At 30.4% G+C, this 24519-nt stretch overlaps 1 protein-coding gene across 1 annotated transcript in view; it reads right to left on the reverse strand.

The window, feature by feature from the left end:
- Dscam4 (Down syndrome cell adhesion molecule 4) overlaps positions 1 to 24519 on the reverse strand; it is a 304268-nt gene that overhangs the window by 61160 nt on the left and 218589 nt on the right. Inside the window, 4 exon segments of the mRNA XM_085943975.1 lie at positions 10647 to 10820; positions 12244 to 12363; positions 12655 to 12981; positions 13884 to 14045. Coding sequence (XP_085800101.1) covers positions 10647 to 10820; positions 12244 to 12363; positions 12655 to 12981; positions 13884 to 14045 — 783 coding nt within the window.

A 24519-nucleotide genomic window follows, 5' to 3' on the forward strand; every position in this document is an offset into this window, starting at 1 on the left:
CCCAAAGCTCTTTCTATTGAGCTTTTCAAACTGTATTTTGAATAGTTCATACATTTTTCTACTCCTCAGCGAGTTCATTTAAAATGTTATTGCATTGAATATTCTATTGAAATTATGTGCAATGAGAATTTGTTAAGTGCTTTGCGGTTATCATTACGTTTACACAATGAAAGCTCTTTTCTTATTATAGGTATTCATGGTTTTGCTTGATTTGAAATAGTTTAGATATCATATTATAATTTCATAGCAACCTATCTGTTTATACATACTAATTATCATTTCAGCTACTCTCAATACACTGCTGAATATAGAACTCTCCTTGTTGTCTCTACCCTTATGGATCTTTAACCTTTTGACAATCATTTTGTTGATTCAGAAGGCTCTCATAGGATCATTCTAAAGTTAGCTATATATTATCAAATCATTAACTATTTATTTGATAGTAGGTTGGCGAACGCTATACTTTTATTATCTTATGATCTAGCCGAAGCACTTTAGTTTTATGGTTTTGTAACTACGCAGAATTTTTTGGACTCTTCTCATTTGTTTGAAGACGTTGCCATTTGTCAGCCTATCAGTCCAAGAAATTTGAAGGATATGTCTATTTAGCTGTGGATGAGGTGGAGGAGATAGAAGGTCATTGTTGCGTGGATGGAGGAGAGTTTATTAGTGGTCGTTACAAAAATAAATAGTAAAATTAATAATAAGGATGATAACGTGAGACTATAATCGCGGGTAATGATGTATTGGTAAGATCGATGTGATCAAGAAATTGATTATAATTTAATAAACTGAGGGACTTGATTCCACAGTAGTGATAGTTAACTATGTCGAGTGAAGAATTCGTGACAATAGTAGTGCGTCTCGTGATGAACTCGATGAGTTGAGTGAGGATTTCTGCATTATCCTTCTAATTTATACAAATTCAATACATATATTACAAGAGATATTGTTGGAATTAACTAATCATAACAGAACCTACTAATCTAGTTATGATTAAGAAAATATATATGATTATTATCACGCTATTGTTTTGTTTTTACAACAAAACATACATATTAAGGTGTGTCACTCATGTAATACTAAATGATATGATTGTTACATATATATAACCACATTTTAAATTAATTTATCGTCTATATCTCATATATTAGTAAAAGATTAAAAGAACATGATAGCAAACTACTAAGTCACTGGTCTAAGATAAGGTCTCAATTTGTAAGTGGACGCATTTAATTTTAAGAAAAGCACTCCTTACTATATTAATTCTTGAGACTAGTCTGATGTTTCATCAATCTATATTTCTAAATATTCTGATTATTTCAGATATTCAATTGATTTACTGTTAATAACAAAAATAATTACAAATAATAACATAATTATATCATAAAATTTCTTTCTATAAAATAATGAATACAGTTTAATTATAATTTCAGGGTTACCTGTTCAATAATACAAATAAATTTCTTTAGATAAGTCGCAAAATTATTTATATTTCTAATTATTCAATATATTAATATTATATAGGTACTACCATAATATAAACAAATAATAATGTGTTTGTTGTAGGTTAAAAAAAGTAACTGTTAATCGCCGTGTTATTTTAATAAAAAAACAATTTACTTACATTATAATCTTAGGTATTATTACATACTGACTAAATCGATTCGGATATTAATATATTCCATCTGATTGTTTGGTTTTAGTTAGACACTGTTTAACGAATTCACAAAAACCGTCTAATCTTTCTTTACTGCACATTGCTTTTAATTTATATTTATTATTTCACTGTTTAGTTATTTTTGTATTATTATGCATTATATAAATATTCAAATAAATAATAAACTATCAATTGGTGATATATGAGTTGCCTAGAAACTAGAAAGAGTCTAACTCACATATTCCAAAATTCGAGTTTTAAGATAATCGCAAAAAACACCAACACTGTTTTTTGTAATTAGATGAAAGGTATTGAACCCCTTAAATATTAATGAGTGAGTGTGTTGATTTACACTTTTTTAAATATATATAATACCTACTCATAAGGCTACGGACATACACCACACTATGAGAAATAGAGCTGTCTGATTGGTTAGAAAGGCATTGATGACAGAACTCATATTATTCATTGAAAAATGTGAGTTATATTATGGCACCAACAGTCAACTTTGTCAACGATTTTCACAAAGTGTCTTTTGATAGCCAACTCTTTTTCTTTATATAGATTAATTAGTGCATTTGGTATATTTAACTAAAAAATGACAAACTTGCATAATGTGAGTTATAACTCTATGCGACTCATATATTATTATAATGGCATTCCATAAAAAAAAGAATGTCAGAATCAACATTTAATAACATTCATTAAAAGTGATTAATTCACATATTAACGATATTCATAATATAATAATATAAAAATTTAAAATAAAATATGTTTTTTCAATATTTTTTATAAAACGAAGTTTTTAAAGTATGATTCATTGGCTATAATATGTATTGAATCTGGTAATTTTTACGACGAATTATAATTACATTATTGAAGATTATCAACCAAGAATTTTATTATAATTAGGTATCTAGGTTTTGTAATTTTGGTTTCTTCACTTTTCCAAAATTATGAAGCACTTTTACGATCGTAGAATAATTAATCTTTGTTTTGGAAAGTAAAGCCCCAAAGTGAGTATGAATTAGTGATTAAAGAATAAAGTGCTGACGAAGCTTTCAGAGTTTGTGAGAAAAGCACAGGAGTGCGCACGGAGCTTTAAGGGCAACGTATTTCTGAGAATGATGCTCGGCGAAACCTTCAGACGCAAAACGAAAGCGCCGAGTGAGCTGTGAAAAGGAATTAAAATGCTAATTTGGTGTTTATTTGAATTGCCTGGTGTTCTGTAAAGGTAGATCTTGAAACATAAGATAAACGATAAAGTAAAATTTAATACCTACGAAAATTTTCCTTTACAAAATTCGGGTTAAATAGTTTATATAAATAAGGGTTACTGCAGTGCTATTTTAACCAGACCATGTTAAAACAACAACTTAGACACTTTATTTCAAGAAGCAAGGATGTTTTACTTATGTTTATGAGAAAAATATTATTTCCACATACTAATACTTAAGGTCGATTTGACACCGCCGACCGGGCGCGTGGCCACTGGGCACCGGGACAAGTGGTACAGTTGAATGAAAAAAAACGTACGTTACGATTTGATAGAAAAAGTAGACAAAGAAGTTTTATAGCAATTGTAATACATTTGACATATTTTTTATTACGAATTAAAAAATAATATGTCTGGCGCTGTAAAATTACTAAGCAAATTGAAACTTACTAAATATTCTTGTCTACTTCCGTTAAGAAATCGTAACACATGTCCATTTATTTATGTATATCATTTATCTATGTGGCGCCCAGTTGTACCGATGCCTAATCGTACTGGCATCCGATCACTCAGTGGCGCTGATTTGTCCCATTACCAACTAATATCATCTCCTATTTATAGTATTGATATTGGTCCTGCTTCGTCTAGCTATTCTGATGGGACAAAATATACTTAAGTATGATACAAAGTATTTCAAATATTTTTGAATTATTATGGAACACCAGTTAAATTACACAGTTTGACAGTTAAATTAGACAACAAAACATTAGTAACACAACACTTAAGTCATAGGTTTATAATTTTTTTGACCATATCCGATCTAATAAGATCATATGGGCCTCCACAGAGTACAGGTTTGTATTAAAAGATTTGTTTTTACGAGAAATGGATGTTAGCTACTTGCCCAACCTATTAGGCCCATACTTTGACTTAAACACAGATTGAAAAAAAATATGACGTATATTTGCTAGACGCTTTGATTTGATCATCATACATCACTGCACCGTAAAAATAATATGTACTAATTACCAAGTTTTTCTTAGCTCGTATTCTTGTTTGTCCGGTAGTTGTTTATCCAGTACAAATCTTGAAATCAATTTTTAACTAACTTCTCGACTAGCTAGACACTGAAACATTTAGAATATATCATAACACGATGCCAATGCATTCTTTTAATACTTTTAGCCATTTTTAAGTAGAATTGAATTCATTTTCAGTTAATTCTGTTTTTTATGAAAAGTTGTTTCGTCACCATTATTGATTGCTATGGGTCTGGGGTCCTAGCAACTAAATTATTAATATATACGTGCGTTACTATGGAAATCAAAATGACATTTCAGTATTCTATATTTGTTTGTTTGTTGAAAAATAGTAAAAAAATGATTTGTTGACAATTGCCTTATTTGTCTTAAATTATTAATACATAGAATTGTAAAGTTTATATGATTATTGATATGATTCTTTCGATACCATTATTGATTTCTAGGGGGTCTTAGCAACTAAATTATTAATATATACATACATTACTATGGAAATCAATATGAAATGACATTTCATTATTCAGTATTTCTATCAGTACAAATTTTTTTATCGTTTAATCTAGTCAATTCAGGTTTATATTATGATTCAACAGAAAATTTAAAAACGTGGTATATAAAAAGTTCTTTTTATCTTGTAATTATTATTATTATTTAACTCGGTCGAGTTGTCAATCAATTCTAAAGTGCATATTATATTATAAAAGAAACCCAATATTGTGTTTGTTATTTAGTAATAATTGTTTACTTGTAAGAGCTACCGATATAAACTACATACCTACTTAAAGCATTAAATTAAAGCATTCGACAGTAAATCAGTTTTTTAAAAGCTCTTCATTTTAAGTAGATACAAAAAATGATGTTAGATGAGTGCTTTTAAAATGTTGATCCGTAAAACTTTAACAGATTAGTTATTAAGCAAAAACTTTGTAGATCGTCTACAGTTCGCCGTTGATGGCTATTTCTCTGTTAATGCTCCAGCGTGGGAACAACGCTTCTACGGAACGCTGAATAATTTAACATGCAATTTGAAGGCAACCAGTATTCCCCCAAACACTTCGTTGACGGCATTATTATACGAAATGCAATATGCAATGTCGTTTGCACCTTTTCACCTTTCAATGCTAATTTGGTATGCAGCGACAATGTGGGGTATGGCTAAGTAATTGGAGCAGTAATTTAGACACGTGGATTTTGAAACTAACGAAGCCATAAGTGCTATTCAAAAATATTAAAGAGAGCCGTCCGTTTAATATGCAGGTATAGATACACATTATTCTCTTGGCCATGAGTCCCAATGTTAGTAGTGTGGTGAGACAGTAGTCTTATTAGTAATATAAATTAAATAATCACAAACAACCATGCTTTTAGAAAATCATTTAAATATATTATTATGGCCTCACCGGGAATTCAACCCGGAGTCCCGGATAAAAGGCCAGTGCCTTACGTACTAGTCTACGAGGACCGATGTGAAAGTTAAGGATTAAAAAATAAATATAAATTCATTTTGAGATGAGGTTTTATGAAGACGCCTTATTAGTGTTACAAGTGCTATTTTTAAAAAAAAAACATTTAGGCCCAGTGATAGCAGTGTAATGAAACAGTAGCATATTCAGTAATTGAAGAGCACCAATCACAAACACCTAGGCTTTGAGAAATTCACATACTTACCTACATAATATATTGTGACCTCACTGACAATCGAACTCGAGGCCCCTGGATAACAGGTCAGAGCCTAAATACGAGGGATCGTTAATAATGCAGTAATCGAGACAAAAAATCAACACTTTACTGCCATTTAATTTTACAACGTTTTTATTAGCTCGTATTCTTGTTTGTCCGGTGGTTGTTTGTCCAGTAAAAATCTTGCAATCGATTTTTAACTGACTTCCCGACTAGCTAGATATTTGAAACTTTTAGAATATATCAGGACACGATGCCAATGCATTCTTTTAATACTTTTAGCCATCTTTAAGCATAATTTAATTCATTTTTAGTTAGTTCTGTTTTGTATAGAAAGTTATTTCAGGAAAATCCATAAAAAGTAAAAGACTTATTGGTTGCTAAGGGGGTGGTCCTAGCAACTAAATTATTAATATATACGTACGTTACTATGAAAATCAAAATAACATTTCAGAGTATTCTGTATCTCTATATTTGTTTGTTTGTTTTTTATTTACTTCATATCAAATAGCATATTGAGCATAGAAATTTAACAGAAAATTTAAAAACGTTGTATATAAAAAGTTCGTTTTATCTTGTAATTATTTATTTTTACTCAATAGTGCATCCACGATAGTCCAGCGGTAAAAAAAATGGTTTATAAAGTCGTGGGGAAAATATTATGTTTGTTTTTTTAATGTGTGTTTATGCCCAGAGTATGGGCAAACTAATAGGTTGAGCAGGTGGCTAACATCCGTTCCACGTAATACAAACATCTACTACACGACTAAGATCTACATCGGACTGTAGAGCCAATTAAAAAATAATACTAGTGCAAAAATTAATCATTTTATTATGGTTACCTGCCAGTCAAACCATTTCAGAAATGTATAGTGCCCTCTGTCGAAGTGGTTCCATTTTTGTATTTTAATATTGTACAATTAAATGAGATTTTCAGAAGAAAATATCGTTACTGTATAAGAATATCTATTTGAGAGAATAATATTATTATTATAAACCGTGTACTGTATAAACCTTCATCATCATCATCAGCCTGAATCTATCCACTGCTGGATGAAGGCCTCTTCAAGTTGCTTCCACTTTTCTCGGTCCTGTGCATTGCGTTGCCACGTACTTCCGCAGAACTTTATCATTTCATCGATCCAGCGGCCTCTAGGTCTACCTTGTGGACGTTTTGTACTTCTTGGATACCACTGGATGACTAGATTTGTCCAACGATTGTCTCTTCTTCGAGCTATGTGTCCAGCCCATCTCCATTTAAGGCTTTTAATAAACTCTATTACATCGCAAACCCTTGTCTGCTTCCTTATCCACTCATTCCTCTTTTTGTCCTTTCGCGTTATGCCCAGCATGCACCTCTCCATACCACGTTGTGCTACTCTAAGTATATATCTATAAACCTTAATCTTTAAAATATAAACATTTCTCCACCGAATTTTTTGATTATTGGATTCGCCAGTCTCAGCACTACACAGCAGGTAAATGATAAAATATAATATATTATTATATCTGGAAGTATTATTATTTTCTAAGTATTCCATCGCAAAATTTAGACAAATTAAATATTATATTAATAAAATTCCCCCTTTAAATAACACGGTTATTATTTACGTTCCCCATATCTAGTAACGAAGACCCGTTTTGATTACACTGACCGATAGTAACCGGTAGGGTTAACAAAGGGTTCAAGTGATGGGTTAAAGCATGATGAAAAACGGAAACAGATACAATCTGCAACCCACTATTATCCTAACTATGCCGATAAAGTTTCATCTTAGTAAATTTTGGAGAAGGCTATCACGATAGCAAGAACAAGCTCTCGTGCGAGATATGAAACGAGCTTTAAGCTTATGGCAGTTATGTAAATTGAGCTATAAATTTGTTTTTTGGAATGCCTCTTTTATAATATTATCTTTCCTTGCATTACATCTCAATTATTCACATTGACTTATTAATATAAGAATCATATAAAAGGGTAGTACTAAACGACACGGGTTATATACATCTAAATCAACTCATAAATGTAATCATTTTAAAAATAAATAAATATAAATGAGAGTGGTTAATAAATAATAAGAGCAAATATATAAATATATAGCAAATTCGGGTTCAAGATATCTTTATAGAATTGTTGCCATTTTAACATGTTTGAATTTTAATGGCACTACATACAACTTACTTGATTAGTATGTTGTTTATTTATATTTTGAATATGTTATTAAATATAATTAACTGAAAATTTTCTTCCAAAATGTTTGAATTCATTAAGCGGAAGATTAGTAAATATTCGATAAAAACAAACACTTAATTTACAAGAAAATAATAATATATGAAATGGGCACACATTGAGTTTAAGACTTATAGATAGCAGTACGTATTTTATTATGTCAATTGATTTTTTAAATTTATAATTAGCGTTTACGAGTGTGTTTAATAAATCTTCTCCCTCTTTTAAGCTGCAATTACATTATGATCACGACAAGTAGGTACTATCACATGCTGGTAGGGCGATAAATTTAGAAAATAGTTTCGTCATTCCACAGAATATTTTGAATGATCATTATCTCTATAAATTCATGATGGAGAGTGCCAACTTTAATGTCTTAGTATTTTGAATTATTATTCATTATTCATGCTAATTTCAAGTAATTTTAACAGTTTCTACTTAAGCGTACGTTACAATTACTTACAATATTGCATCAAAAGATAATATTTTGAACAAAACCCAACCTGCAGACCATAGATAATAAAAAATAATTTAATAGAAAATCCATAGAGAAAACCACTAAAAAAAAGAACATGCTATTTTGAAATGGCAAAATGGCAAGTAAGCATGTAGAAAATGATATAAAACGTTCATTAAGTCATGCGGGTGTCGATGAAGCGCGGTACGCGTGAGATGATCTCATTGTTATTCTGGTGATTTCGGCAGATTATGTTCGTTTAAAGGTTCATAATATGCCACGGGATGGGAGCATCAGTCTGATAACATTTTAAATACTAAGAAAAACGACATTAAACACTTTTGTTGCATAGAGGCAGCTTACTGTGACTGCACATAACGTGATCATAGTGTATTTGAACCTTTAGTGCAAGAACGTAGTGGTCGTGCGGGGGCGGCGCGGCAGCGTCTTGCGAAACTCAAACGTATAACCGTGTGCAAAATGTTCGTAGACAGTGTCTTTTTTGGGGCATAATACACACGGTTATACGTTTGAGTTTCGCAAGACGCCGCCGCGCCGCGCTCGCCAAATCACTACGGCCGAGCACTTACACTCTCTCAAATATATAATTTATAATATTATGAGGTAATAACTTTTAGTTAAAAAAAATCGTTCTTGAAAAATAACTGAATTAAATATTTCTTATTTTTTTCAAACTAAACGATCTCACGTAATGCAAATCACATAGCATTTGAGACGAAGCGTATTTATTTAAAGCAAACAGATAATAATGAAGGAGTATCTTAATTTATAAATCATTATTTAAAATATAAAGGATATAAAAATAGCCGTTTTTATCCAAATTAATATTAATTAACCTTTAAATGTCATGATCGCGATAAACAAAATTAAAAATAAATTTTCGGTAATTATCTAAATGAGGTGGTCGTAGACTCTAAATGGTTTCACTTAAAAATATTAAATTAATTCAAGTGACATTTAATTGGAATGAAACGGCTTCGGTCAGTGAATTCAGTGAATTAATAAAAAAAATGCAATTAAAAAGATGTCGTTTAAATATTCTACGCGTATACCATAAAGGATTGCAGAGATAACGAGTATTCAGCATTTAGATTTTTTTTTAAGTAAAGTTTTAAAAAAGGTTTTATGACCCAATTTTGTAATAGATCACGTGACGTCTCTCACGAAAGTGAAATGTAATATGTATTTCTCTTGATATTTTGTAATAGAAGGTACCTAACCTCAAAGGTGGGAATTATATAAAACATTTTTAGAAGAGTATTTGGTATAAACCTTTTACCACCCTTTACTTCTAGCGCCTATATAGTGCATGGATTTACGTTCACCAATAGTGTGTGGGTGTTTTAAAATATCGCGATAATAACTGTTTACACGTAAAAGAGCTGACTGTCTCTCCAATTTCATTCTTCAAGCATAAGCAAGACGCGATGTTGTCATCGTATAGTGCTATTTGACAGATTCAGACAGGTTCGGGCAAGTTCGTAGATAATCGGTAAATGACAAAATATTCTATGCGGTGTACTTTGTATCTCTTCTGGCAGGCTTGCCACTATCGTTTCAATGCGCATGCGCACCCACCATGCAAGTATCAATTATTGCGTGAAACTTGCACGATAGTATGTGTTTACACGTGCATTTATGGCCGCGATAATGCGTACTGTCAGCAGTAAATCCATGCACGTGTAAACAAGATATTGCAATATACAGGCAATTTTCTCCACGAGGTGATTAAGACCCCTTACGTATTGTTAACTGGTTTCCGGCATCCATGCTTTCCACCAGAAACCAGAAGTATCGTTGATTTCCGCAACCACGTGCGTAAACGCTAATTTCCTTTCTTCTGCGTCGTGGGTGCTTAGTCAGAGTTATTATTAATATTGAATCTCTAATAAGTAAAGTGGTTATATAGCAGTGGTGACTGGTGAGGTGAGGTGAGATGAGTTCGTATATCTACTTTATTTGAAAATAAAAATCAAATCTAATCGGTATGTTACTTAATTCTGCATAATATTTGTCTACAATGTAATACTTGTATTCCATGCGAACGAAGTCTTATAATAATAAATTTCAAATGTTTGTTTGTTCTTTCTAATTTTGAATTTTATGTTTGCATATTATTTTAGATTCCATTTCAATTTGGTGTTCTTTTGTTTATTTTTTTCTGCTGTCAGAATCATTTTCATTTGACATATTGTATTTGTGCCAAGATACAGTTATTTGAATATTAAAAAAAATCATTATTGTTTTGTTAATGAAGATAACATGTGATATCGATCAAAAAAACCAACCTTGTACGAAGCCGGATTCTATAGTTAATATTATAATATAAAATTGATATAACTTACCGTTAACTTTGAGGAAAATTAGCTTGCTAACTCCAGTCCCGATGGTGTTTCTCGCTTCGCATAGATAGTGGCTCTCGCTTTCCTTGCTGATTCGCGTGAAAACCAGCGACCCGTTGGGATATAATGACACGTTCGGTTCGAATAGAAACTCCTTGAATTCACCGGGCGTGTCGCCTGCGAGAGAAAATAAATAATTGAAAATGTCGCCCACGTTAACATAATATTGTATATTTTTATCTGAATCTAATGCGTATGAGATTTTTTTTTAAACTCATAAAATTTAGTATATTTTATCATACTTATTCAACCGGACTGCAGAGATTCTCAAACTTATTTAGCCCACTGCAATCTTTTCTGCAAAACAATACTCAAATAAGTGAATCATAGCCCCCACATTCTAAAGCAGGGCATCCTAAACTACAAAGTTTGGCGGGCCCCCAATCTATCGCTAAGGTTAAGGGCAGTGTAAAAAGTATTCCCCAAATGGTATTCCGTAGAACTCCAGGGTTCTGTGTAAAATAACAGGTATTCCGAGTTTATATTTTTAGCGATTTTTTGTATTTTTAAATAAATCCACTTAAATTTTCGACACTCGGGATCATATTATTATCAAGCATGATTGCGACCTTCTTTTATATTATTTTTTATGATAGCCAAGTAACATGCGATCTTTCGCCATATTGAATAAATAGTAATTTCTATTAAGTAGTTAAGAAACACAGTAAAATAATTATAAAACAAAATTCCAGGCATTAAATAGCGTCGCAGGAGACTATTTTTCCTATTAGAGGGAACCTCTTGACCCCAGGCTAGAGCCCTGTCAGCCTTACTTTGTAGGGGCCATGAAGTGTATAAAAATGGAAAGATGCAATGACAAATTGGAGTTTATTTATGTTATGTAAGTATTAAAATTAATCACACTTCAATTAGACACAGAAAATGAAGATAATGAAATATAACTAGACTAAAAATTACGAATACCATAATATTTTTAATGAGAAAGATTGACCTAGTGCACTATTACCAATTTAATAAGCAGGATTTAGTAATAATAGATTTTTGAACATGCTGTATCCGCGTTCCACTAAATATTTATCTAAATTATTTCAATTCTTAATTATTTTTTTTATTGTTTCTACAAAACGTATTTCTTATAACTTTGGAGGTGTTTGTACTTAAAAAAGAGTCACTTTTTAGGTTACTCAAGCTCCTCCTAGTAAAATAAAATATTTTTTATTGATTTATTATAATAATTGCAAGTTAGTTTATGAAAAATATACGTAACATAGAGATAAGTAGGTCTACAAACACTTGAAGATACTAAGGCGTATTAATTAAATCAATTTAATCTTTATAAAACAGCAGTTATAAAATAATATTCCATTATAATCATAATGCAAGAATACAGTATCAATAAAACACAAATAAAATGTTTACCGAAATGCGTAATTGCTTAATGCTTACATACTCAGTATCAAAAAGTTCAACTAAAAGTAAATTAAAAAACATTTTATAATAAAAAAATAGTGTTTTCTCATTAATAACTACTATTTTTGCCTACGTAGATATATTATATACTTAAATATGCCTAACTTACCAACTGCTTTTCTCCAAGTGATAGTTGGCTCAGGATGTCCTGATGCTCCACAATGCAGAGACAAATCTTGACCTGCTGCAGCGCTAGCGTCCGAAGGCTCTACTGTCCACCGTGGTGCCACTGCATAATTTGAATAACATATTATTATATTTAATAAAAAATGTCTCGTCGAACCATGCACATATTTCTATGAGTTTGCCTGATAATGATTCCGGCCTCTTTAGGGTTCCATGGAATTAGATCCTTAGGGGATGACATCTTTTGCCGGGTGTTAATATACATTTAAAAACTAAATTTTTGATTTATTAGTCATTTTATTAGTATATAATGTATATAACCTACTATTTAACTTATTTTAGCCAACATGGATATCATTATTATTATAAGTATTCGTTTGAAAAAATAACTTACCATTAACAGTCAGAGGAACTGTAAACCGTTCGATTCCTGCGACATTACTAGCGACGCACGTATAGTTTCCACTATGCAAGGACGTAATGTGCTCTATCACGAGACGCGTGGAGAATTCATCCAGCCTTGTTATGGTGGCTGCCTGCTGCTGCTGTTCCTGGTGATTTAAGGATGATGGCTGACCGGCTGATCCCAGGGGAATACCATTTCGTTCCCATTTGAAGGTCACCGGGATGTCTCCCTCGAGAATCTGGCAGGATATCGCTGCTCTCATGCCTTCGCGAAGGAGATTGGTCATTGCTTGTATCGGCATTATCTTTGGTGGTACTGTAAACAAATAATTAAAACAACTGAAACAAACTGATGAGACACATTCTTTTTTAGTACAAAATATAGTTTTTTTTATTAAATTATTAATATAATGCATTTCCACCATGAATTGACAGTTAATAATATAAAAAAGAAGCCAGCATAAGGTATCCAACGAAATTAATGATAAATAATATTATGTAACATGTTTATGAAAATAAAAAACAAAATACTTGAAACGTTATTATAAATAGAATAAGAGAATATATAGAACTATTTGTTATTGATAAAAGAGAGACCCAAAAAAAACAAAATATAAAATAAAAAGGGTTTAAGGTAAGGTAAATCATGTAATAGGTCATCGTTTGAAAGATATTACTTTGTTTACTGCAGGCTTTGTCTCACCGAGCCTCCGAGGAATACGTCTTATTATCTTCAAACCGCACCTGAACGATTTTTCGAGCGGAAAATTATATATACGGATATAATCACAAGTTTATTAAAAAAAAAACAATTAATTACTCGTTATGATATCATAGGAAAGTAATATATATATATTTATATTTGTTTATCTATTCGATCCTAAGAAAACTACGTGGGTCTCCACCGAGGTTGAAGTAATATTTTTTTGGTTTGTTTTTATGAAAAATTAACTTATATTAATTAATATTTACAGTGATATTACGTAATTCAAGCTTACATTTAGTTGTGAATTGTTCTTATTATCTATCCCTGAATAACGGAAAACCGTAAAATAGAAAAGAAAAGAATTGGTTAAAAAATATTAAAATATATCTACGGTAAAATTTCTGTGCGGTCAATTTTCAGTGAACTTCTTTGATGTCACTGACATTCGGCAGTAATATAAGTGTCATCTTATTTAGACCTATTTGTAATACCAATAAGCTATTTAAAATTACCTATAACTTGGACTTCAAGATCTCGCCTGGCTGAAAGTTTCTGTCTATTGGTTGCCTGACAGGTATAGGTCCCAGCATCCTCTGCTCTCTGAGCTTGTTCCACTACCAGGGTTCCGTTTGTATATACACGTTGTCGTCGATTTAGCGGTAGAATTTGACCATCTGTGGACAATAGAATAAAACAATTATATTTATTGAAAATACACAATTTTGAAAACTCTAGAAATAATACACATATTATAAAAAGTTGGATGGAGTGGTGTTCGAACTTATATATTATTACACTGAGAGAAAGCTTGTATCTGCTAAGCTTTCAATTCGGTTAAATTTTGCTAATGAAAGGCGTCCAGCTTTATAAGTAAGTCAAAACAATGATATTAGTAATATGGTGACAGATGATATCTGACTAGGAATTCCAATCCCGGGATTGGTAAACATAATCCCGAAACTTTCGGGATTGATTTTTTTTATCAATTTTTAAGGAAAATAAAATAAAAACGAAAATATAATAGAAAAAAATACTTTTAATGAATGAAGCATTAGAAATAAACTGAGTTTGAATGAAGTGTGATTTATTACCCATATTATGTTGCCAATTCATTTTATTTTTTCACATAAACTAATAAAATATGAGTGGAAAAAATATACAATGATTCGCATTTTTAACAAAAATCTCATACGTATTACGACAGTTTCATATTTGGCTCACTAATTAGATTTATGAAGCAGAGAGGCCATAAACCTTGATTTACTCTACTATTTTAAATGTTGCTAACCCATTCATTAAGTCTTTACTACCAGAAACAGCAATCTCATATAATATATGTAAACACTAAACACAATATTGATTCTACGAAATTTTATAAATAAGCATCGTACAAATAGAAGAAATAATTAATCATGAAACATTTAGTTAGACGTTTCAGCCATTTACACCTAAGCTGTCTTCTTTTTATAGAAAATAAACCATTGCGCACTACCAGTTATTTGTAAATATAAAAATTTAATATGAACTATCGAAAAAAATACAAATCCCGGAATCACAAATTTGGCTCGGGATTGGATTCCCTACATCTGACGATATCTAGATTTATTTATATTGTCATTGAATTAATTATAAAGAGTTATTAATTAGATTTTATTTAATAAATATTAAATGTACCTACACAAGGTTTAATAATATAAGATTTTTAATAATTCATAATAAATGATATATGAAAACCGGAATAGAAGAAAGGAAGTGGGAAAAAATGGATGCATTGAAAAGACAGTCAAAGGGTTTTTATGGACAATTAGGATTGGAGACGAGGTGTAAAAATTGGGCAGGTAAAATTGAAAGATATATAAATACAATAAATATAAAACTGAATTTGTCCCAGTTTAGACCAAAACTTTATAAATGTATAATGTTAAATGTGTATAGTGCACTTGTTCATTAAGCTTTATAGCAAAGTGACTGTACGATTACCAGTTAGTCTGCCATATAAGAAAACTGCTATTGTCACATAGATATAACATACATAATATAAACTGGTAGTACTTTTCGAAAGTTGCTGTTCAGTTGATTGTTTAAGAAAGCTCACTGCACAAATGTTCGCGAAGTGAGGCAGTTAGTTCAGTTTTTCTACAGCAGATGTTCCTTACAACGGAGAAACTTTTTATGACCGGTTGTTTGTTTCAATTTAATAATTAAATTGTTTATGTGGTCATTAGGCGTTGAGAATTGCACAACATATCATTCAAAAAGTGTACCATTAAATTAAAATCATTAATTATTAAGAGAAATTTAGTGTTTAGCGCATATACGGCTTATTGTAATTGCACCTTCAATTCATTTTTATTTACATTTATAGTGAACTTTACAATTAATTATATATTTAAAACGTTTACAAAATGACATTTAAGAACAAAGAAATAGTATGAAAAACAGTATAAAGAGTAAATAGGTATAAACAGGACCGTATTTAAAAAAATCATAAAACAACGCCCACTTATACTCATCCTCATGTAATTGGAATATAATATTAACATTATGAAGCGATTTGGTTGAACAAAGCTGTAACCCCCTCAATTGGTACCACCAATGGCAGGTTAGTTCTGCACATTGGAGAACAAAATACTTTTGCTCCCAATTTCTAACATAGCTATCAGGGACACACAGGTCAATAGTACAAAGAATGATAGAAATATTATTTACCCCGCGTATCAGTCGGAAAAAATACGTGGCCAAATATAATAGATATCTTCTACTGTTTAAACTACTAAATTTAAAGCTAGTTGGATAAAGCCACGGATAGTATCCATATACCCTTAAGTAAAGGAGTCTCTAAAATTTATTTTGTACTCGCTCCACCATAGAAAAGGTCGTATTTCAACTTATGTGGGGTCTAAACAATCGATTCGCTCCCAAGCTAGCTTCTATATAAGTAATTATAAAGAATTTTTAATACGGTAAAATCTGAAACAAAAAAGTAGTGGTTTTTCAAAAGCAAAAAGGCTTTTCTCCATTTTTAAAAATTCACACTAGGAACTCTCTGAAGTATTCAAATGAAACTAAATAACTAAGATATTTGTAATTTATTGAATGATCAATATAATATACTAACAGAAGTATGCCATTGTTTTTATGCGCATATTTCAATGTGTAAATGATGGAGAAAAGCCAATTCACGTATTTTTAAATAAACCTTTTCTATACCTCACGATATTACTATAGCAGTATCTGACAGGCCGCAGATTTTTAACGACACACGTTGAATGTAGAGCGAAGCTCTTACTTAAATCGCTGTAATACCCATAATCTGTGGATTAGTATTTCATAATTATTCAAAGAGATCACTGTGTGTTTATTTTTTTAGATTATGAAAATCAATCGACAGTGGCTAGTAATTTGAGCTTAAAGTCGGACGAGATAACTCGCGAAGTTTCTGTATGCGGCCTGTCAATCACAGCCTCATAGAGAGAAAAACTTGCTTAAAGCATAGAACCGGTTAACAATTAACGCTAACGTTGTAGGAATTCGATATTTCATTGTAGAATATTTTTAATTAATACAATGTTACGTCTTGTTTTTCAGAGTATCAATCTTAAAACTTAATTTAGTTTTACAGTAAAAAAAACAACTGAATTAAATTGGGTGGCTTATTTAAGAGAAAAATTATATATTTTGAATAAATACCTATTACTAGTAACATAATAATGCTTTCCTTATAATTAAACAATTCATACACTGCTAAGTAATAGACAAACACATTATAGAGAGTTAATAAATTAATACAATGTTAATTGATTTTACACTGTAGTTTTATTAGAGCGAAAGCTTTATCGAACAAAGCTAAGTGTCTACGGCGTAGACCCTCTACGTATCTTTCCTCGTAGCAACAGGTGCTAGTAGCCAGTACGTCTTAACGTCCAGATACAGTGTTTACTCTCTACTCAACCGTGGCTACGTTTTGCGTGACTGCCGGATGACTGAGTCTCCTTAACGGCGATCACAGTACCTAAGGGAAAGTGAATTCCAGAAACTTGAATGATACCTGATTAATTTCAACAACTGTGTAAAAACTTTTATCGGAAAAAAAAATTGAAAATGTTTATCAATAAAGGACGTAAATTAAATATATTAAAATACAACCTGAATGTAATAATAAAATGAGAATATCATACACATGGTCCTAATTATGTACATAGATGAATAAAAACATCAACGCTTATCATAGTCATATATGAATCTCAATTGTACATAATTATTATGATATTTTTACCTTAAGGCTATAACTCAGTTGAGGCATGGTCTAAAAAGATCGTGGCTAGGCGATGCGCGGATTGTGTAAATGACGCGTGCCGAACGAAATATAATTTGTCATATAAATCCAACATGCGTCCATTTAATGTTCTGTTTATTGTTCTATTAGTAACAATAATAATAAATTCATTGACATCTTTTCTTTTTCGATTAAATGGGTACCGTTTTTTAGTCATCTTTACACGATTTAAGAATTAATACCCCCGTCGCCATCACGAAATAAATTGACATGTTCACAGCTCGACGTTCGCTCTCCGATTGCCAGCGAGTCCAAAATTTTGTCGCACCTATAGTTGAAAATTATTTGCCGTTTCACTGAAGTACCGTCTTAATTATTGATATTATAACCATTTATTGAAGTAATTTAAAATACCATAAATAAGTTAACTATTATGAAATATTTGCAGATCAAGGTAATGAATCGATTGCTTAGTGATATATTTTCGGCAAGCGAAAGATGTATAATAGGCATTTAAATGTCAAATTGTTATGAATGATTCTGAAGGTTTATTGAATGGTTTATATACTCAAGTTAGCATACAAAGTTCTTATATAAAAAAAAAATATTGTTATAATTTTCGACCTAATATTATAAGTCGGTACCATTGATATACTACTAGATGAGGAGTTCCCATACAAGTGTCATTTTAAAAATGTACCACAAAAGAAGATATTACGAATATCGTCTTATAATATTTCCTTGGAGGAATAATGCATTAAGACCGTTAATATGGATTCCCGAATTTCACCCGTATTGCCCTGGCTGTAAAACTAAATTTGCGTTCTTGGAATAGTGATCCTAAGGGTATCTGCAACCCAAAGCTTGCAAGATACCAAAAATTTATGTCTGAGCGGATAGAGCAAGTCGTTATGCGCTGACTATTAGTTAGAGTAAGATGCAAGCTAGATCGGGCTTACTCATAATTATTGCCAGGTCGTTTTCGAGACAAATATTAAGTGAGCTTATGTCGAGTTAAGTCCGCTGATATTAAAACAGTAAGTTTTAACACTGGCCGAGTCGCTGAAAATCGGACATCATTTTAAGAAGCATATGATTCATCCAGTAGTATATCAATGGTCGGTACTAACAAAATCATTTTATTACAAAACTGCAATATATTTTTAATAAATAGCTTGGCAACTATACAATTTTCATTAAAAAACCTTATTATCCATTAATATTTAAAAAAAATAAAGCAATTAAAACTTATTAAATATTCCAATAGTTTTAATAGCTTTGGAAAAATTGTTTGCTAAGTATTATACTTACGTTAAATTTTATCATTCTAGTCTAGTGGATAAAGGGGTTACCTGGGCAATTAATTGTATGAAAAATAATATATTTTTTATAGTTTATTTAAGTACCTACCTAGTTAATTTAGTAAGAATATAAACAGTAAAAATTTTAAATATTTGCTAATAATTGCTAAACATTTTTTTCGCTAGGCAAGGATTTATTTTTAAAAATAACGTAAATTATAATTATTATATTTATGTCTAAAATATGGGAAATTACTGAGTGAAACTTATCTTAGGCTGTGTCCAGATGACGCGATTTTACACGTGCGTAAAAACTCGCGCGCATTCCTGGTACATGTGACCTCATTGAGCGGTCCATGTGCACTCGCGACATATTGCGTCACCTGGACAAGCTCTTAACAGTAATTTTTGATGATAAATGATTATCATCAAACACTGATAAAAAAACAATACATGAATTTGACGTACGCGCGGTTCGAACCCGCGACTAGCGACCGTAATGGCTGGATGATTTGTCAATATTGCACGGCGGAAATAGATTGTTTTACTATGTTATTATTTATATTAATAAAACCATATAAAAAAGAATTATTAATCATCTATTTTGTATGATGCTGTTTGGTATTAAAAAGATAATATTTAATAATACTGGAATTTAAACAAATTATTGTATCTCCAGATAACTGATAATAATCTGGTTTAAACAAGAATCAATTAAAAACTATCACAAGAAAACTCATTTTAAAGTTTTTGGAATTAAATTTTGTAAGCAGATAAGCTCACAATAAAATAATTTCATTTAAAACTAAAATAACAATATTATCTTTACGTACTTACGGTTATATTATTAAAAAAATATGTGTATATTTTGACTTTCGTAATAAAATTAGTGTTATTAATACCACAATTTATAATGTAGGTAGTACAACGGATTACTTTATTATAAAAAAGGCTTAGTTATTAACCACTAGGTCTAACCAATTTTAGGGTGGTTAAACAATATAGCCTTGTTATAAAGCAATGTGGTGAATTCAGTGAAAGTTAAAATTCAATCATTAATCAATAATTATTAAATATATTCGAAAAATAACTATTAAAATAAAGGAAGTGATAATAATATAATTATTGAAATTATTTGGTATACTTGAGACTGATTCTAGAATGATTTTGATATGGTTGAGTTGGGTATTATAGAACATATTATACCTGTGGGAACACCATGGATCTTCAATCATAGTGTATATTTAAGTTACCATCATAGTTTGTTTAAGTACCTTAGAACCTATGTTATTTTTGTACGAAAGCTAGTTGTTAGGTATGTCTTTTAATATCAGTTACAAATCATTGTCAACTGCACGCTCTGCGGTCAGTAAACCCAGTAAACAGATCGCCTCGACGATGATTTCATAATAGCATACAACATTTTTCTTGCTAAATCAACTGTTTATAATAATTCGGAATGCGAACATGATAATATCAAATCATTGTTATTGCAAGAAAATTAATTGTCCGATCGTGGAAGAATGCACATCTTGCAACTTTGTATAATAAAATGTATTAATAATTATTTTATAACGCGATTTCGTAATGCAAAAAGAATCGTTTTCCATAAATTGTTTACAAGGGCATGAACTCTGCATCGGTCATGCAGTAAACAATGACATCTTCAAGTCGTTTCCCTCAAGCTAACATAGCATTTCCTTTGTCTTAAATCAGTATAAAAACTCAGGAAGCGAGAGACCTAATAACACAAGTCAAATCATTCTAGCATCCAGTCGAATCTACGATCTAACGATTAATAATTTTCTCACGATGCATCTCCGTAATTATTAACTGTCAACATCACTTAAATATCATAGTACGTGTCTGTATTGAAATTGTATCATTTATTATTAAGGGAAATATATTGGGTATTACTTTAATCACGCAGAATCCTTCTATTCATTGGAATCATCATCCCCATCCATCCCTAACGATATACTCTATAATATGAAAAAAATATTGTAAAAAATATTGATACACAATGCTGTTTAGATTGTTGCTTAGTAATGTAGCTATTTAATGTTATTTGTTACGTGAATATTCATAGAATTGATTATGGTTCATTATATAACAACAAAAAGCATCTTTTTTCAACGTGGTCTTAAAACAAAGTTTCTGAGTATAAGTATAAAGTTTGTTACATACGAATCTATAATATGAAATGATTTACGGCTCATTTAATTATTTGCTCTAGTAGGTAACTCCGTTTTAATTTTTAGTTTTATAAATAAAAGTATGACTCCATATAAAAAGAATTTCTTTGCTCACAAACTAAAAAATCAATTAATTGATATAAAAACCTTTATTCTTATGTGATATTGATATGGACTGCATTCCAGGATGATGGAGGAGGGATGTTATTAAACATAATAATGACATTCATAGTCAAAATAATATTATTATGATTATAAAATTACTAGCTGTCTGATACTGCTTTCTATGGGAGCAAATATAATGAGGTGTAGAACTTACTATTAGATTTGGTAGTGAAAAATAAAATTTGCTACAGGGTATATTATTTAAAATTGTGGGTTAAACGATACTTAGAAGTGAATTATTATTAGCATAATGACAATATTAAAAACTAACTTTTACATAACCTTAAAAATGTATGTTGAATAAAAAATGCGAATAGAAATAACGTACATATTTAAAAATTTTGGTAATTTACTAAAATGTTATGTATTAATTATTGTATATAGACATCCCCTAATGATTGTAATATATATATGACTTCCTGTGGAAAAATGTGGTGTGCCGTGAGATTTGCTATTTTTTGGTAGTGAAAAATAAAATTGGTATAGTGGAAATTTCAAGTCTGGTTTTAATAATCCCACGCAAGTGCAATAATATACAGGTAACAGTTAAAAAAAAAAACTGTACATACGTTAATAACGTTTACCCACTTTAAACATATTTTTGTTAGATGGAAATTATACTTAGATCTGTGCTGACTAAAAAACTGTCGTCAGCGATAATACATGTAAAATTTCTGAAGGTACTCAAGTTATTCTGCTTAACCAATATTATCATCACATGGCTGCATGCGTGTGCAATTACTTCGATATTATAATTGCATATTTTGCTGATCTAGTAAATTTGATTAGATGTCAAATTTTAGATATATGCTGGTCAAAAACGGAATAAAAATTTAAAATAAATCGACCAAGAAAATACATTTAAAAAATTTTCAAGCCACCCAAATTGTTCTGATATGTTTTACAATTTTATTCGTAGCAATCTATACAGAACAATTAGAGAATCAATTTTCATATGGACATATTTTACTCTATAATTATATCTGGTAATTTCATGTTTAGCTTTGAATATGGTAATCGATTGGTTCATCAAATTAATTTCAGTTAATAAGCTAAATATGATAACGTTTGAATATTTTTAATATACAAAAATATACGAGTACGTAAGCATTATATAATATTTAATAATACATCGTGATACTTGATAAGTTTTTCTTTAACTTATAAAGGTAATATTAAGAAAAGTAATATTCTACCTTATCCGCTTATGCTTTACCGGAATCATAAAACAGTATGAAATATTTTCCTTATCTTGAACTTTATTACATCCGTAATGTAATAGGATCTAAATGATGATTTTATTCATGCAATATTTTATAAAATATGAGTTACTAACTTTCTAAGGTGAATGATAGAACTACCTTTACTTTTTTAATATTGCGAAATACAGAAATCAAATACTAAAAATTTTTCATACCAATTAATCCAGCGGAATGGATTAAAAGTGTGCAATTTTGTAAAAAGCATGACGAAAAAACGTATCCTTATGATATTTTTTAGGAAATTGAGTTGCGTCAGATTTACAGAAGTACCCTGGAATTCTAAAATGGGCTAAGAATATTCAATTTATCTATAAATACGTCTGGTTTTATTGATTTTCGATTTAAAACTAATTAGACATTGAATTTCAATTTTGAAATTGAAAGGGAATAAAGACCAAGATGACGGCAGAATTCTAAATTTCAATTGCTATTGATGTTGTTAAATTACTTAATATTAGTTCAATATTAAGATTAACATTTTACAACTATAAATAAGTCCATGAAATACCAAGATGGTGGCAAAAATCATATTAATATCTTTGTATAATATGAATTGGTTACTTTTAAAATAATTGTATTAGGTGTGTACAATATTTAAGTGCACCCTTTAAAGAGTTATTTATTAAAAAAAATGTTGACCATGTCCGATCTTAATAAAATCATTTAGGCCTGCACAGAGTGCATATTTGTATTAATAGATTTTCGTTTTTACGAGAAATTGATATTAGCCACTTGCTCAACCTAATAATTACATACTCTGACTCACACACAAAATAATAGTATGTGTATTTTGAACCTTGGACCCACGACGTTTTTGGCCGACGCTCAGCCACAGTGGGCGTCGAAAAGAATTTATTTAGGTACAGAAAAAAATATTGTGTTTATTTAATTATTATCAATGCTCGGGACAAAACTCGGAAAATATAATGAATTCTGCACTTTATATTAACTTTGACACGATGAACAGGTATATTATACGTAGGGTCATTTTTAGGAGTATTTTTGATTTGGTAAAATTCTTTAGGAAGTCAAAATTTAAAAAAAAAACTGTAATACCTTTTTACATACAATATATTTGTATTAAAAATAATCAATAAAATAGTATTATCTAAGATGTAGTATTCTATATATATCTACAGATAATAATATGTACATAATATATTCGGTAGCGAAATTAAAATGCTGATCGTCTCGATATAATGTTCTATATTTAATATTCGTTCGTAGATAGCGATCCATGGCTATTAGTAACATGTAGGAAAAATTCATAATGTATACGAATATATGTAAATGATTTCAACCGTTCCATCTTTGCTGAAAGCCTTCCCACGAGAGTATCGGTTTCTTACCGTTGCAGCTAAAAGTTTGAACGATGTATGGGTTTCCTCATAAATATGTAAAAGCTCGTTGAATTCCATTGAACTTCACGCAGCCATTCTAAATGCGGAGGCCAGAGCCCCCCATACACTTAGGTGAATTAAATTGCTATCGTAAGCACACATGCGTCTTTTTTTATGTTAGCTGTTTTGTACGATGTCGATTTTACGAATTGTTCCAGTTATTGACAAAAATGCAATTCTACATTTTGTACTTAAATTGTAAATAGACATAATTATGATTGATTTAAGTTTTGTACTATTCCATTTGAGTCATTTTTTGCGACTTGGGTTTTGCTCTTTCGGCATATTCAGGTACTATCAACAGAGGCAATACACACTGACAACCTAATAAAGTTAATTCTTGTTTATATAGTATATAAATACAATATAATATGAATGATATAATACAATAAAACAATATAAAAATCTTATAAGCTACTTAAAGTAAATGATCAAGTTTAGTATAAAAATAATTTTTGAATATTTAGTGTTCGTATAAACCCTTAGTAAGTGGCTTAATATTATTAATACATTCAGCAGGTAAGCGTATTAAAATGGCATTATTTATAT

This window comes from Rhyacophila brunnea, unplaced genomic scaffold (genome assembly GCF_057557595.1).
Source record: "Rhyacophila brunnea isolate RB1 unplaced genomic scaffold, BYU_Rbru_1.0 scaffold_16, whole genome shotgun sequence".
Classification (NCBI taxonomy): Eukaryota; Metazoa; Arthropoda; class Insecta; order Trichoptera; family Rhyacophilidae; genus Rhyacophila; species Rhyacophila brunnea.